Source organism: Octopus bimaculoides, chromosome 5, assembly GCF_001194135.2.
Source record: "Octopus bimaculoides isolate UCB-OBI-ISO-001 chromosome 5, ASM119413v2, whole genome shotgun sequence".
In the NCBI taxonomy this organism is placed as follows: domain Eukaryota; kingdom Metazoa; phylum Mollusca; class Cephalopoda; order Octopoda; family Octopodidae; genus Octopus; species Octopus bimaculoides.
Window position 1 is genome coordinate 26,125,424 of NC_068985.1, and position 18,070 is coordinate 26,143,493.

Consider the following 18,070-nt stretch of genomic DNA (forward strand, 5'->3'; position numbering starts at 1 on the left):
TAACATTTCGCTAACATGAGATTATAATTCTTTTAATTATAGACTCAATTGAATTTTTAGGAAGGATTAAAGTAAATATGCTAAATATACCTCGTTTCTATATTTGGCTTGCAAGATTCTTGATGTGAACTCCTGTTGAAACAGATTTTGATGTATCTCGGTTCATTATGCTAGTAATACACACACACACACACACACACACACACACACACACACTGGCTCTGTTTTACTTTTGTTATTTTTAGTAAATTGGCTAAGTGATTAACCAATATTTATTGTTGGCATAATGACTCTCCTGAGATACAAGTAAAAATATCTGTTAGCCAAGATATACAGTATTCTTGATACAATAGCATAATTTATGTTGTAAAGGATGCTTAGTAAAATGTATTGCATAAATTACCAATTATAATTTGATCATTGAATTTGACTTGGGGGGGGGGGTGATATTATTATCATGGAAAGATTTTGGATTTTAAGTGATATGTAAGGAAATGTTGCCAGATATTTCATTGTTTTTATTTAATTTAGCACCTGTAGCTTGTTTAATGCAATGACTATTGTTAGTATAGGTTACTAATAACTTTTGTATTGCTATCATTTTAATCTCATTAAATTTGTTATTGTAACCATGAGTAATTTTTTTCTTTCATTTCATCTTTTAGATGCTGGAAAATCCACAATTGGTGGTCATATAATGTAAGATTTTTGTTTTTATCTTGTTTTCATTGTTGAAAATAGAATGATTTTTATGATATTGGGTATATCTGTATTCATATTAGCAGTTTGGCATTCTCAACAGATTTTACTATTTCTAGTTATGTAAATTTATTGGTGAAAGGCTTCATAAATGAAGTTAATTTAAAAAATTTTTTTTTAAAAACTGATTTGTAAGCTAAATTAACTTTGACTTTTTTTTTATATAAATTGAATAGTACTGCAAGTGACATTGAAGAATTTGTGCTTCAGTTGTAAAGGAATGAGAATGAATGTTGGTATTTATTCTGTAGTAAGGTGTTCAGAATGACTGAAAATTGAAATCCATAAGATGGCTTGAATATAAATGTCAGATATTCAGTATCTTCCAACTACTCAGAATTTCCACCTCCTGTGTTTATAATTATTTTTATTTTAAACATCAAAATAGCCTCTTTTTTTTTAATTTATACTACACAGGTATTTGACTGGCATGGTGGACAAAAGAACTCTTGAAAAATATGAAAAAGAAGCTAAAGAAAAGAATAGAGAAACATGGTTAGTTATTTCCTTATTTTTATTATTTGTAATAATTAACCGCTATAGTAAAAGGTAAAGACTCCCTTCGGTCAAGAAGGGGCACCACAAATTTTGTCAAGGCAAAGGTTGAGAAAGCTTGGCACCAGTGATGTCTCAACTCATTTCTACAGTAGAGTGAACTGGAGCAACATGAAATAAGTGTCTTGCTCAAGAACACAACACCTAGTCCAGTCCATGAATCAATCTCACAATTGTAAATCCGACTCTCTAAACATTGAGTCATGCGCATTCACACAGTTAGCCATTGTATAATAATAATAATAATAATGGATATAGCATAGCCGCTATGACTGAAATAAGTAGAATACTTTGATAGAATGTCATTTTAATGTCTACTTTCCCATGCTTGTTTGGATCAGGCATGACTTCACTGAAGTAGAATTTTCTACAGCCAGATGCCTTTCCTGATGTCAAATCTCACCTGTTTCCAAGCAAGGTAATAATTTCCTCAGTTTATCAAACAGCTGGATATACATTCATGGAGGACTGAAAATAAACAACACCATTTATATGAAAAATGCTTTGATTACAATCAGTGTAAACAGCTGAATACGCAGTCTCCATAGACACCTGTATACTGGCAGGTTTCTTTAAGTTTCTGCCAAATTTTACTCAATGAAAACCTAGCAAGCCAAGTGAAATCAGTCCTAGCAGATACTGATGCCACACAACTGGCACATAAAGGCACCCATTACACTTGGTGTTGTTGGCATTAGGAAGGGCATTCGGCCATAGAAACCATTCCAAATCAGGCTGGAATCTGGTGCAAGCCCTCAGTTTGCCAGCCTTGGTCAAACCGTCCAAACCATGCCAGTGTGGACAACGGACATTAAATGATGTAGAGGGCACCAACCAATATCATCCACACAGTGGGGTTGATCTAAGCATGATTACAAAGCAAACTTCTTAGCTACATGGTCATGCCTGCTCTTAACCCTTTAGCATTCAGATTAAATGTAATGCTTATCTATTCACATTGTTTTGAATTAACCATGAATTATCTTGTAGTTTCAAGATTCTAATAATGCGGTAGTTTATTTTTAGAAGGGGAGGTGTGCAGGGCCAGTTTGAACATTTTGGGCCAGATATGGCTGGTTTAAATGCTAAAGGGTTAAATTTATAACTCCTTTTAAATCTAAATGGCTGCTTAATGGTAACCTATTTAAATAGAACAAGTTTATCATTTTTTATTATTAAAGAACCTTTTTGGAGCTTGACTCAGTTCAGTAATACCATCATCCAGCAATATTCAGTGTTTAGATTGGATTTTGTAAAGAAATATCTTTTATAGAAAAGATCTTGTACCCTTCATTATGGTTAAACTGAGCATATCAAAAATCACTGAGGTCAAAAGTTGGCAAAATAATCATTCGATGTAGTTATTACAATTGAAGTCTATGCTTTATGAAAGACATTTGGTAGGGACATGCTGCCTAGGTAGGCAATGCCTACCTTGAATAAAATGGATCAATAGCAACATTTTCCTTTTTATAGCAAAATATGTACCTATTTCAATAAAATTATGAAGGTTATTCGGATTACTGTGCATAAAATGCAAAATATTTTATTTTTTTGTAGATTAGGTAGGCATGATTCACCCCAGCTTTTCAATCTCAGTATTTAAACTGCACATAGTACTGCTGTAGTACATGTGCTGAGTACACTCCTACAACACTCTTTGCTTTGTGCTATAAAAGCAGAAGTAAATCTGCCTTCAACTCAGTTGCGCACCTGTGTTTTGCTTATTTTTTGTGTTTTACTACATAAAGGTCACCCACCAACTGCCTACCTGAGTAATTACTGACATGAGGTACATATTTCTAAAATGTCTTGTGTGAGCACTTTATTCTGAAATAATTGTTATAAAATTTTATAATGTAATTAAACAGACAAATGTGAAATATTCCCCCACTTCCATAGATTTTGCTTCTAGGCTGTACAGGAATCATATCCTTTCTATGAAATATATTGGTTTTTGTTTGTATTTACTACCAAACTCGCTAAGCAAAATATTACTGTTTTGTGTTTTCTTTTTTCAAAGGTATTTATCCTGGGCTTTGGATACAAATTTAGAGGAACGTGAAAAGGGGAAAACTGTGGAAGTTGGACGAGCATATTTTGAGACTGAAAAAAAACATTTTACCATTTTAGATGCTCCAGGTCATAAAAGCTTTGTACCAAATATGATTGGTGGTGCTGCGCAAGCTGATATGGCTATTCTTGTGAGTTTTTCTTTACTTTTTTTCTCTTTCTTCTCTCTTTCTCTCTCTCATAACATTTTGTGATATTTTATTTTATTTTCATCTTTTAGGTGATTTCTGCCAGAAAGGGTGAATTTGAAACTGGATTTGAAAGGGGTGGACAAACAAGAGAACATGCAATGTTAGCGAAGACAGCTGGTGTGAAACATTTAGTTGTTCTCATAAATAAAATGGATGACCCAACAGTAGAATGGTCAGAAAAACGGTACAGTAGCTTATTTATGTTGGTAGAGAAAGTTATTAATGTCTTGAATATTAGCTTCTATTTCATAGCATTCAGTGAAAAAGGAAATGCCAAATGATGGTCACTTTTTGAATCGGTAGAAAAGCTTTGCAATTTGGCTTTATCAATCTAATATACATTGAATTTATGAAAAAAGGAATTGTTGCTATGAATGGGTACAGATTTTGTTAAATACTAACCTGATAATCCTGATCATATTTAAAGTGTATTTTATTTTTAAAAAATTTAATTACATTTACATTAAACTGAAGTAATATCTTAGTTTTGTGGTAAGAATTTCATTCTATATTTGTGTAATATTTAGTTGTGCTCCAAACACAAGTTTAATATTTAGGTTTTAAACAAATATTTTGCTGCTTATTCTTTAAATCTTTGGTTACTTGAAAAGTAATTGGAACCTAGGCAGTGTGTTGTTTGAGATAGGTTAACAAAAAGATTCATTTTACAGCTTCTCATTGCTTTGGATTTTTTTAAGCTTAGGAGATTGTCTTAATGAATCTTGGCATGTTTAATATTTTAATTTGTTACCACAACTGTTTCATAGATTTGGAGATACAGGAACTCTTATTAACATGTGTACACTATTTTAATTATGATGCACTTGAGTATTTTTGTGAACTGAAAATATAAAGAACTTTAACAAACTAAATTATAAGGGCCAGATGTAATTCCGAAAAATTACAATCCAGTTGGTAATTAAAGATGTAGAGACTCTTTAATTTCTGTTTACTGTTGATTCTCATGGATTAAAATATCAGTTCTGTTAAGAGTGTAATTCTTGTATGACTAGACCAGTTTCGTCTGTATTGTCTTTAATGGATCGCAAGAACTTAATTTAGTAGGTTCTTTTTTTTTTTCTTTTTCTTGTAGGTACAATGAATGTCATGATAAGCTTATACCTTACCTAAGAAAATGTGGCTTTAATCCAAAAACAGATATTTATTTTATGCCAGTGTCAGGATTAACTGGTGCTTTCCTTAAAGATGTAGTATCAGAAGAAGTGTGTCCATGGTTCCGAGGGCCAGCATTAATCCAATATTTAGATGATATGCCCTCACTAAACAGAGCTTCAGATGGCCCTGTAAGGGTACCAGTTGTTGATAGATACAAGGTATTATTTTGATTTTTCCCAACCCCCCCCCCAAACTCTCAATTATGTTATATTGGAAAAATGTTCACGATGACTGCAATTAAAATGGTATAGTTGATTTTTTAGAGGTCAGAATTACTTAATGATGGAGTACTTAAAATACCCAAGTCAAACTGAAATGGTTGTGTGTTAAGCAGTTAAATTCTAAACCATTATCCGTGGACTTCAGTCCACTATCCTACATACTCCCTATGGAAGCCACTTAATCTCAAACCATCTCTGCTCTCCAAGCCTCCCAATTTCATTTATTATATGCAGTGTGTGCCTATATAACGTCTCTCACTTGAACATGAGTGATAAAAACTTCCAGCTGCTCAGGCTCGGATTTTCTTTTCCAGTCTTGTTTATTTACCATTTCCTAGCCACTAACGGTTGACTGTTTTGTCTCTTAACCCTTTCATTACTATATTTCTGACCAAAATACACCCCTCATGAGTTTCAGTTAAATTCTAAAATAATCATTAATTTAGACTAGTTTCATTAAACAACTGTAACGTTTTTACTTAACATATTAATGTGAATATTTGGAACATAATGAGTCATCAGCTAATATTTAATTGGGTATGCAACAACATTTTGATATAGAAGAATTGTGCACATCACTAGATTATCAGTTGAATTTAATGCACAGAACAGGTGTACCATAAAGCTAAAATAAACTGAAATATTGGAATTTGTTTTAGAGGAAAACTAGAAAATTAAATACATCAACTAAATGAAATATACTCACACACATACATGAATACATGGGAGCATATATAATAAAGGTTTACAAGTAAAGCTAAGTAAATTTGAAAAATATTTATACAATCTAATTACACATATATACAAGCAATATTCACACAATATTTCTATCATAGAAAATTGTAAAACATCCCACTCTACATACTGCAACCTTGCAGAATGCACATTGGAAAGATGTTTCAACTGGCCATCCACTGGGAGTTTATCTTTGTTGATGTAGACATTCACGGCACTGCCTTTGCGACCCCCGATTTTTTCTAATTTATGTAGATCAGCTGAACTCGGAGGAAGATCTCTCTGGCAGGCTTTGCATTTCCTTCCTGCAGTTATTTTTTTTGGAGGAATAACCTGCCCTCAACTGCGTTGCTACATCTGCTCGGAACTGCAGATGTCGCATTGCTTGCGAACCCTCCTGATTTGGTATATAATATAAATGCATTTACAATGCTCATGTTTACTATATACCAAACCAGCTATCGCCACTATTTATTACCCGGTCTACCAACCGGATAATGATCTGGTTCAGCCGATCCACACCGCCCTTGTACCTGTTATAATTAAGGTTCACAAACAGGATGCCATTTTCATCTACACATGGTTGTGCAATGTTAGATAGAAAATTTATCTGCCTCTTATCTCTGCAGTCGCTAGCAGATTTCCTTTCTACTGTTGGATTATTTCACTTTTTTTTTTTTTAATCCAACAGCACCCCTTTTCTACTAGCAATTACTGCAGCACAAGTATACGTTGCCACAGCTTCTAAATCCGCTGCAAGTTTGACCAAACTAAAAAATCAGTCAAAAAATAATATATGGCCCTGGTTATGGTATGGAAGTGAACTCCAGACCACATCATACCCTAGGCCATGCTGACTAACATTGTCTCTTTTCCTCATCTGAAAGCTAAATCCACAGCAGCACCCACAAATTTTCCAAACTCTGATCCCCCATTTCGTGGGCTTTCCTGGCATATACTTCCTTTATACTCCACCATGCCCTCATCAACAGATAAGTATCTCTCAGGGTTGTAAAATGTTTTATATGCATTTTGAACACAGTCAATGAGGGGTCTTATTCTAAATAAAGGATCAAAGTTTGGTTCTCCACGTACTGGGGTACTGCTAGTGTCTCTCACATGTAAATACTGGTTCAGTTTCACAAATCGTATTCGGATTATAATACTGGAAACATACTGATCACCAAAAGGTTTCTGATTGCTCCAGTAATTTGTAATTCTGGGTAACTGTCTAATACCCATAATAATATTTCTTTCATTTCATCATCCTTGGTATATCCTGGCACCATAATATGCCCTATAGCTTGTGGGCCCTTCAAATTCAGATTCCCCCACTACCCTATAATCGCAAAACTGGCCAAGGCCTATAAAGAAAATTGAACACCAACCACATTGTTTTCACCTGTCCAAGATCTGTGAATTCATGCCATGACCACCTCCAACTAAACGAAAATACCTTAATTGTATTGTACTTTGTTTCTGTCATTAGTTGCTGTGTTCTTAAATATTTACATTTGTCAGTAATATGTGCAAGATTTATGGGTCCCACCTACCCAGTGCACTTTTGCTTTATTTGACTTATGTAAAAGTGAAATAAGTATGAAAGCAGTTTGGCTTCACTGAATTATTGGTAAACAAATATACTTGAATTTCATTTAAGTGTGAAAGGGTTAGATAAGTTAATGTCAGATATTCTCCCCCACCTCTTCAATAAAATATTTTTCATAATTGTTTTCATAGGATATTGCATGTTTTTCTTTATTTTTTTTTAATAGGATATGGGAACAATTGTTATTGGAAAGGTTGAATCTGGCAGTTTATCAAAAAATCAAACTCTATGCCTCATGCCTAATAAAGTAAGTATCAATTATCTTTTCAGTTTTTCTTTTAAACCTGGTACTTACTCTCTTTCGTCCAGCTGTGCTTGGTTACAGGGAGCTAAACATACCAGCACCAGTTGTCAAGCAGTGGTAGGAGGACAGACACGGGTTTCTTTCAGCTTAAGGCTATAGTAGAAGACACTTGCCCCAGGTGCCATGCAGTGGGACTGAACCCCATTCTATGTGGTTAAGAGGCAAACTTATTACACAGCCATGCCTTGTCTTAACATCTTTCCCATGCTTGCATGGGTCAGACTATTACCATCATCATCGTTTAAGGTCCATTTTCCATGCTGGCATGGGTTGGATGGTTCGACTGGGGGTCTGGGAAGCCAGGAGGCTGCACCATATGTGTGTGTAGGCAGCTCCACTGCAGTATTTTGAGCTAGTGTCTACTATATTCTCAGGTTGGCCAAAGGCTGTAAGTGGATTTCACTAGCAAAAGCTGAAAGTTTGTGTGTATGTATGTATATATATATATATAAAACCCATCAAGCCATGTGAAATTGCAGTCATGGCTGATGCCAGTGTCATGTAGCTGGCACATAAAATGCACCCTTTGAATGTTGGGCAATATGTTGTGCTTGAGGACAGCTGTCAAGCCAGTGTTGCGTAAATGACACCTGTGCCAGTAGCACATAAAAGGCACCCTTTGGACTTTAGGCCTCACAGTGGCAGTGACAAATGACTAAAATCTTTGGGAGTATACCATGCTTCAGAAGACCTGTCAAGCCAAGTGAGAATGTAATCGTGAGCAATGCCTGTAAAAAGCACCCAATTCATTCTTGGAGTGGTTGGCATTGGGAAGGGCATCCAGCTGTAGAAACCATGCCAGCATGGAAAACAGGTGTTAAATGATGATGTGTGTATGTATATTTGTATTGGGTTTCTTTGTCTTGGCATCAAGTGATAGTTGTAAATGAGCAACATCTCATACAAGCAATACCATTCATTTCCAATCATCTCTGAGAGCATGTCTGGCCACAAGAAATACTGTCACAAAGATTTCCCTTGGTAAGTTATGCCTGACCCATGCAAGCATTGAAAAGTGATCATTAAAACAATGATATATATGGAAGCCATGGGTTATCAGTGTGCATTCATTTCTTGTATTCTTCACCTCAATGTTTTGAACTGGTACATTAGTCTTGGTTGACTCCTCATAATTTTCTATCTAAATGGTTTAACTAATTATTTAGATGTTTCAGTCTTAGAGAAATTTGATCTATGACATTGTACTTTTTATGAGAACCTTTGCTGTCCAGAATATTGTTACTGCTTATGTGCCATTTAAAGTACTTATCAAAAGTTTTTCTCTCAAGGTTGCACAGATGATTTTAGTGGAATAAGTTTTTTAAAAACATATAATTAATGCTTTTTATGTGAAAGATAAATATTAATCATGTAGCATCCAATTGATACCTATCATTTTGCTGAGGTTATTTTCAGCAGAAATTACAGCTGTTTTTCATGTTAAAAATTAGATACACCAAATATGTTAGTGATACATCTATCCGATGAAATGTGATACATTTGGGATTTAAATTTCTGATATTTTATCATTTCAGGTTCCTGTTAAGATTATGCAGTTATGGTCTGACGATATTGAAACGGATGCCACTAGTGCTGGAGAAAATGTAAAAATAAAGCTTCAAGGGGTTGAAGAAGAGGTAGCATACTTTTATTCCTTGTGTATTCATTTCGGAAATATCTGGTCTTCAGCATTTTCCACATGTCATTACAAAACATTGCAACTTGCCTTGATGATGTCAGATTTGTTTCCTTATAAAACATATGACTTATCTTGTTACATTAGAATTTCTTGGACTGTATTATGTAAATTAAACTTTTGGTGTGAATTTCAAAGAATAACACACTAAACTGTTCAGATTAATTCCTTCATACTATTTTCTTGTTTATACAGAAGTATTCCATAATTTTATATTCTATATTTTCTTTTTATTTAGGATGTCTCTCCAGGTTTTGTGATATGTTCTCCAGATAATGTATGCCATACAGGGAAAACATTTGATGCTCAGGTTAATGTTTTAATTTTGTCAATTTCTAATTTATATAAATTTTTACACTTTTGAATTTATTATATAATTATTATTTTTGCTAGTATTTTATTTTACATGTTGAAAAGAATGATAAACTTGAGTTAGATATAGAATGTCTTCTTTGTCTTAATTTAACAGATTGTCATCTTAGAACACAAATCTATTATTTGTGCTGGTTACAGTGCTATTCTTCATATCCATGCCTGTGCAGAAGAAATAACAATCAAAGTAAGTTTGGTTTTTCTCTCTCCTGTTTTAAACTTTCTAGAAATAATTTTGTGCCGTTCATTGAAGTTCTCTCTCTTTATATAGATATGAACTGGTGTCGCCCATGTACCTCATGTCCAACATAAAGGATCATTCACATATTTTAAGTTCTCCATTCATTTCAGTCTTAATTTGATTTTCCTTGTCCTTTATTATTAAACATATCCTAGATGTTTCTTGCAATTTCGGTATTTCTACATCCTTGTTCTCAAAATAAAAAATCTTTTATATTTGCAATCTGTTTACCTATTTTTTCCATATTTGTATGGTTTGGATAGGTCCTCTCTAACACAGTGCCTTGCCAATTGTTGCATTCCTTTGTCATCTTTGTGAGGACCAATTTTCACCTATCTTTGGTCTTTCTCTTCAGTTTTACCACTTAGATTTCCTGGCACTTCTTTACCTAGCTGTTTCCATGCATACCCATTTTGTCCTTTCTAGTGGTGTTCTCTTGTGCACTTATCTGATTCCTCTTCTACAGTTTTTTCCTCATCTCACATTGATGATGTACACTTAACATTTCACATCCAATAGATCCTGCTGGTTTCATTTCTCTCCAGTCTTCATACACAAGCATACATAACCCTTCATGTCTAAAGAGTCCTCTTGTAGCAAACAGTAAATAACTCCTAAACTTTTCCCCCTTTCTTATTGTGGCTGCTATGCTTTCAAAGTAACTTCTTTCCCTACTGATAAGTTCATCTAGATCAATCGTTCTCAAACAGACATACACCAAACCTTTCTTAAAAACTGGTAATGGGTTTTTGAGAGAAATTTTTTGTTCATAATTCTTTCTCAGCAAATGGTGTTTAAAATCTTAATTTTATTAAGCAGAGCAATTTGAGACTCTGTATCAATTCTCACAGTCTTTATTCACTGTCAGCTTAACTGTGGCTCCAATATATCTCTTATGCAAACATAATTCACTCTGTGTACTCCATACATAGTTTCTGCCTACTCTTCCTCTGTATATTAAGCACAGTAATTTCCTTGATGGTGCTACATAATTTTGTTGTTTGCTGCCCTTTTTATTTCATTCTTAGAAACACATTGATAGCTACCAAGCACTCCAAAATAACCATCATGGTTCTTTACAATGTGTCAACTTAAAGGTGTCTTGTGTTATTGGGGTAGTTTGCAGTAGGATGTCTGGTGCTTGATACGAGATCTCATCCATAAGATATTTCCACCTATTCACACAACTGTCTTGTGTAGCTGTTTAGATGCTGACTGGACCTTGAACCTGTTTTGTTAGTAGTACTTTTGGACACTAAAAGTAAACCTGCATGAAGAAATATACACATACAGGTAGAGAGGGAGATGCATTACATCTTTTCAGTTAAAACTGATCAACATAAACCACTACAGCACATGGCGTAGTGGTTAAGAGCACGGGCTACTAACCCCAAGATTCCGAGTTCGATTCCAGGCAGTGACCTGAATAATAATAATGATATTGAAAAATACCTTAGAAATGAGAACCCAGGTTCAAAATTTCCCCAAGGCTGGAGGGTATATCAGCTGAAACGTGTTAACAACAAACAAGATGAGGACAAATATCTGTCAAATGTAGATAATGTACATAATTCCTCATCTCTTAAATATAGAACTGTATAAACACTTTCACTCACCATCATATCCCATAGGGTAAAGCAGAAAGTCAAACAAAGTTTTAGTAGTTGTGATGTGTTGCCAAATAAAAACAAAACTATGGTACCAAATGGCCCCATGAATAAAGCTTGCAGTTCACATCTTCACCATGTAGACTTTCAACCTTAGTCTATGATGCTGAACTTACAGTGAACTATAAATAGCATCAGGCAGTAGATTGAAAATGATTTTAAAAAAACAGATTTGGACTGATGGAGAGAATGAGAATATGTGAGTGTGGAACAAGATGGAATAAAAGAGTCTGAAGGCAGAAAAAGAGATAAAGAGGGATAGAAGATGTATATGAAAGGAGAAGGGAAAATAGTGTCATGTGGTAAGAGATATGAAGATGCTTGAAGGAAATACTGTGGGAAAGAGTTGAAGAGGAGAAATAGTATGATACACAAATATAGTGAGGAAAGAGGTAAGCATTTATGCAAGAACTTGTCCAACATGCTTCAATCCTGTCACAATTTCTTTTACAAATGAAAGAAATATCAAATACACAAAAATATATGAGTAAAACAATCTTGTTTTGTTTTTTTTTTGACAATTGAGAAATAATTTGAATTGGTTCTGAATCATACCTTCTGATGCTTCAGAATGAGTCTCCTGCTGGATTTTAGAATTTTTATTCTTTACTTTTGTTGAGCTAGGGCCCTAGGCAATAACTTATTTCATATCTTTTGCTTGCAATATTTTGTGCTTTTGAACCTGTTAGCTTGTTAATTTGCTTCTAGTGTGCTTTTTATACAAGACTGGAATGTCATTTTTATATCCTCCAAATATGGATTTTTCTTTTACTACAAGGTGTTTTAATACTATTGTTTCTTACAATGATGCTTAAACAAATTTTTTTTTTTAACTTTAAAAACTCTTGTTCTTAAACTAATGGTTTGATTTTTGGAGTGACTGTCTAGACTTTTTGTTCAAATATACTCTCATAAATTTTTTTAATTGTAAGCTTAAAGGGTAGATGTACAATGGATTTATCTAGTGTGTTTGATCACAAACAGCAACAGACTAAAATTTATACCACTATGCCAATTTACATTAATCAAACTAACCCCATTAGCAATTTTTATTTGTATTATATATCCAGACATTTTCTTTATAGCATTTATTATGTTTGGTTGACAAGAAGACTGGTGAAAAAACTCAACTTAAACCCAGATTTATAAAACAAGACCAAGTTGGCCTTGCTCGAATACAAGTAAATGGTGGGATGATTTGCTTAGAATCCTTCAAGGATTTTCCACAAATGGGACGGTTCACTCTTAGAGATGAAGGTAAAGTTATTTGAGGCTTTTATTTTTTATATATTTTATTGTCTCTTATCTTTCTGTATTTATAAACTACCTTATATTATTGAATTGTGATGGATAATGTTCCTCACTTGGCATATAAGTTGTGAATTTTACTTGTTGGATATTAAATAAAATATTCCTTTCCTTTTTATTAAATTTGTTTGTCCCTATTATAGTACTTTAATGGGCCAGGGAAGAGATTCTGAAATGCTCATGTTTAAAGGGGGGGGGGACCGTGTTGTCAGTGTGGATGATATTGCCAAGTTTAGCCTCATTCTGTATCCAAACACGATGCTAAAATGTATAGGCTGAAAAGTGTGGAAGAATGAAGTGTTCAATCTGTATTCAGTGGACATTGAGTTTTTCTTCTCAAAAAAGATTTATGGTGTAAGTCATAAGAACAATGTTTAGATATGAAAGATGTAGAAGATAAAGAATTTTTATTAATGTTGTCTTACTCTCAGATGAGATTTTGGATATCAATGTCACATTGCTTGATTTTCTGTTTTGAAACCTCTGGGAATAGTATCTGCATTTTTCATATGATACTACTTTTGTTAGTCAAAGGAGGAAAGAAAACTCCATACCCTTTCTAGGATCCTCAAAGGTGGTGGCTTAGAAGCCACTGTAACAGAATGGACTATTACATTGTCTGTAATGGTGTGACACCCAAAAACTAGAACATTCTGGTCAAAGAGCTCCCTGTTTCCATCTTACTTCTGAGGCTATTGCAGAAGATACTTGCACAAGGTACTGCACAGTGGGATCAAAGCCCAAAGCAGAATTCCACAACTCGTGTATTTCGTTTTTGGATTTGGTTTGCAAGATTCTTTGTGAGTTTGTGTGTTGAAGCACATTCTATTGTGTCTGGGGAGAGTCATTTTCTTTTTGTGCCTGATAATTTAACACACTCACCAGTAAAATTTCCACTTATTTCTTATTTTCCTAAAATTTTTGTTGCATCTTACAACCTTTTCAATAGTCTTGACTCTCAGTCTGTATTGCTTGCTCAGTATTCTGCGTTTTATCTTTTTGCTGTGAAGAGGGTTTTGAAGTCTACAGTAATAAATGGCTTCAGACCAGATAGAATGGATTAATTCCAAATAGAATAGTGAACTGAAGCAGGAGCAACTGGCTAAGCACTATATAAAGATATATACAGTTATGTAGGCTAGTTGATAACTTCAGCATTTTTTCTTGTTAAATAGCAAGTTATGTAATGCCTATGTTACAGAATATGTCGAGAAATGCCTGTATCACTTGAATTAACTGGATTTTGAATACTTTTCGCTCACAAAGAATAAAATTCAAATTCTATAGAAGTATTGTAACAAAGGTTGAATATTGAATTTGCTGAGAGTTCATGTAAAAGACTCAGAAGTAGATACCTCCCAATGCTTGTATGACCTCAACACCCTTTTTCCAAGTTGTCAAACCAGTTTAGTCTTGTGGAAAGTTTGCAAAATCAAGGTTGTACATATAATAATGGGGATAGTGTGTGCCAAAAATTCTTAGTTATTTCCCCTTTATTGATTTTTTTTTTTTTTTAACATGTTGATTAAAAAAAAAAAATAAGCACACTACTATCATTGTAATATGGCTGCTGTTGCTGAAAAATAAAAGTAAATAACTTCAAATTGCAACAACTGGAAATGTATCTGTATAGATTAGAATATTGTCCTTAGAAATAATTGTTCATTGTTTGAACCAAACTTATTGATAATTAGAAATTAAATCTACCAAAATGTAGTGCTCTTTTATTAGTGATTGCATTCGATTTTGTATGATGAATGTTAAAATTGACCTTGGCAGGATTTGAGTTCAGAATGTTAAGTGTAATCAAATACAGTTATTTTGTATAGCTTATGAGTTACATTATCTGCCTGTCAGATATAGGTATAGATATAAAAAATTGTACATACATTCGAATGATGGGTTTGATATTCCTGAAAAATGCCTAGTTGGCTTTGCTTTGTTGATAATATATGATCACTACTCTCACATATTAGTAATTTATTTCGTGTATGAGATTTGTCCGAAAAGAAACTAAACTTTTTTTTTTTTTAAAGAATTTAATTACTTGAATTAACATGGTTTGGACTGCTACAAAAATGGCTTCATCTACAATTAGTACACCTCCCCAAGTTTAGGAATGTGTTTTCCAGCATAGCGCACAGTTCTCATAGCAAATTTTCTGTTATCACAGTTGAAATAGGAACATCACCTTTACTACTCAACATTTGTTGTAAAGATATTATCACTGGGGCTAGTAGCCTTTTCAAAGGTGTCTGGTGATAACTACTCCATATTGCATTACAGAATTTCCATTTGATTGTACATACCTTACTAGTAATAAATTGAGGGACAGGTCTATAACAATGCTACCATGTTTACTTCAGGAACATAGTGATTTTTCTTCCACATAGAAGAGTAAACTGTTCACATAGCCTTTGTGTGAATTGCCACAAACCTGCATTTTGACAATTTAAGTAGCCCTTATAACTAATCAAACTTTACCCATTATGTTGATCTATGAGAAATAGTGCATGAGCAACTAATGTCAAGCCATGGATTCTTCTTAGGAGGATACAGTGATGCATTAGTAGGCTAGCAATGAAGTCCTAAATTTTCTGTCCAAAACATTTCCTAGAAACTGACTTTTTATAAGCTAAAAGTTCAGTCATGGTAAGTTAGTGGCAGATATATTTCTTTTCAATCTAACATACGTGAAGGACTTTCATCTCTCTGTTCATATCAGATGTATCCAATATCTCACAGAAGCTGCGATAAATGCAAACTTTATTTGTATCACTTTTTGTGTTGGTGCTGAAAGCTCTTATGGTTGATTACAGCATGCCATTAATCGTTCTTTGTCTTCAGGGTTTTTTTTTATATTTTCCTTTGTATACTCAAAATCCTGAAGATAACCTTCAAATATATCTTTAGGGTTAGTTATGTGCAAGGGAAGTCTCATATTGGTATTATATATGCCAGAAGCTAGTAACAATTGTATGTTTTACAGTTAGTATAAGTTTCCGTTATGAATAGAAATACAAAACTGATAAACTTGTATTGTGGAGGTTACATTTTCATGATGGCTGTCAGCGAGTATATGTTGGATAAAATTGTAAATTGGTGTGCCAACTATTTAGGGTATTGAATGTATATATACCTAGCGGGAATAAGTTCTACTCATCATGTTTGAACAACATTCAGCTGTAAAAAGTAACTGCTCAAACAAGATCATACAGAAGACTTAGTTGTGCTCAGTCATAAATACGTTAACTAATTGGTGCCAACTTGGAATAGTAGAATATCAAATGAGGTTTGTCAGATACACAAAGAAAAAGTGTCCATGTTTTTTCTTCTTCACCACATTAAGTGATGCATTTACTTTCCATTTGAATTATCCTTTTAATCCTATGAATACTGATGGGGGGAAATTCTTTCAAATCTACTTTTCTTGCTATAAAATTGATCATTTTTGCATTTATAAGGTGTGCTTAATTTTGTGTATTTGAAGTATATGAAATGTGTACCAGCGTTTAAATACTGAAATCTTTGTAACAAGTTAATACTGACTGATGTACACATCATGGTTTTCTTAAAATATTTGCTACAGTATATCACTTCATTTATATGGTTTGTTAATCTTGTTCTCATAAACTGTTAAACATTTTGTAATAATTGCTTTTCTTTCTAACAGGTAAAACTATTGCCATTGGAAAAGTTTTGAAAGTTATAAGAGACTAAAATAGAAAATAAGAATACATTAATGTATTTTGGAAGAACTTGGAAAGCCAACACTCATAAATTCCTGTTTTTGGAATGGGAATGTATATGATGAAGTGGTACGCTAATTGAAGACTGACATGAACAATGTAGCAAACAGCGATGTTTGCATAGTTAAATTCATGCAGGAGAGCAGTTTTTATCTGCTGTCTGTTAATAAAGAAATAATAAAGGAAATTTAAATTACTATGAATCCTTCCTAAATTAAGACATTTCTTTCTTCAGCACTCCCTCCCATCCCCATTCATGCTTCCAGTCCTAAATTTCATTTGTAAGGTCTTTCAGCTTCTCATTTCTTGTTTTAAAAATGTACTACCATTTCTAACAGTAACTTTACAGTACATAATTTTATTAGGGGTAATTTTAATTTAAAGTATTTTAATTTGATAAATTAACTACTGTAGTATACAAAAGCTGTTGCAAGTAACATGTTTCATGTAATCTTTGTGAGATCAATACAAAATTGCGTAAACAGCCATAAATTGACTTTTTACTATTAGATTGGAACAGGTGTTTTGAGAGCCAGACTACAAACTCTATGGTGTCTAATTTAGTGAGGTCCCGTGTGAGATTAAATCCTATAAAGGTTCATTTTTTAACTTTTAATCCCTCCAGGATCAGTTAGATATCTACCAGTTACATTCTGAAGCTGATGAAAATGAACTGGGTATCATTAAAACAAACCTTGTGCCTGATGTAAACAATGTTTACTAGCAAAATCTTCAAGGCTATAAGCAGTAGTCATTTTAATCCCCATTCTCTTTAAACATGTTTTCATTTGATTACATCAAATACTCACTACATGGGTTTTATTATAAAATTTTTAGATCCAAAAGCGGATTAATTTCAATGACAGTTTTTAAGATGCCTTTCTCATCAAGAGGCTAATGCTTCAATTTGGTCTTCAGCTGGACTGCAAACCATAGCAAGCCTTGCAATTTTATATCCCCGTTTTTTTTTTTGTTTGTTTTTTTTTTAAACATATATGCTTAGCAAGAAATCTAATGGGTTTCTAGTGGCTCTATTGAATGCCTATGCAAATTATCCTGTTCCTTATTCTTATGTGCAAGAGAAGAGATACATTTATTTTGAAACCTCCATAAGAGTTTGTTTTCTTTCTGAAATTAATATTGTTTGTTAACTGGTGATAGCAGCAGTTGCAGGAGGTTTATGAGTCTTTATGAACTTGTTATTAAAAATTTGAGCTTCATTATTTGTTGAAACCTTTTTGTTTTTCCAAGAAAGGGAAAAAAACTTTGCAATTACCTGAATTATTTGACATGTTTACTATTTAAAATTTATTTTTATAATAGTTAACTCAGTTAATCTTTAAAGTACCAAAGATTTTTGTTTTTGTTCCCTCTCTCCAGATCTGATAAAATGCTGCCTGGTCTTTTTAATTTG

At 33.4% G+C, this 18,070-nt stretch overlaps 1 protein-coding gene across 1 annotated transcript in view; it reads left to right on the plus strand.

Moving 5' to 3' along the window:
* The window catches only part of LOC106870164 (eukaryotic peptide chain release factor GTP-binding subunit ERF3A), a 25,718-nt gene extending 7,842 nt beyond the window's left edge, over nt 1-17,876 (plus strand). Inside the window, exons 4-14 of the mRNA XM_014916163.2 lie at nt 666-699; nt 1,177-1,254; nt 3,338-3,518; nt 3,608-3,762; nt 4,672-4,912; nt 7,486-7,566; nt 9,159-9,260; nt 9,558-9,629; nt 9,789-9,878; nt 12,685-12,856; nt 16,581-17,876. Of these exons, the coding sequence (XP_014771649.1) occupies nt 666-699; nt 1,177-1,254; nt 3,338-3,518; nt 3,608-3,762; nt 4,672-4,912; nt 7,486-7,566; nt 9,159-9,260; nt 9,558-9,629; nt 9,789-9,878; nt 12,685-12,856; nt 16,581-16,627 (1,253 nt within the window). The 3' untranslated portion in view covers nt 16,628-17,876. The remainder of the gene's footprint in view (nt 1-665; nt 700-1,176; nt 1,255-3,337; nt 3,519-3,607; nt 3,763-4,671; nt 4,913-7,485; nt 7,567-9,158; nt 9,261-9,557; nt 9,630-9,788; nt 9,879-12,684; nt 12,857-16,580) is intronic.
* Nucleotides 17,877-18,070: the final 194 nt, after the last annotated feature.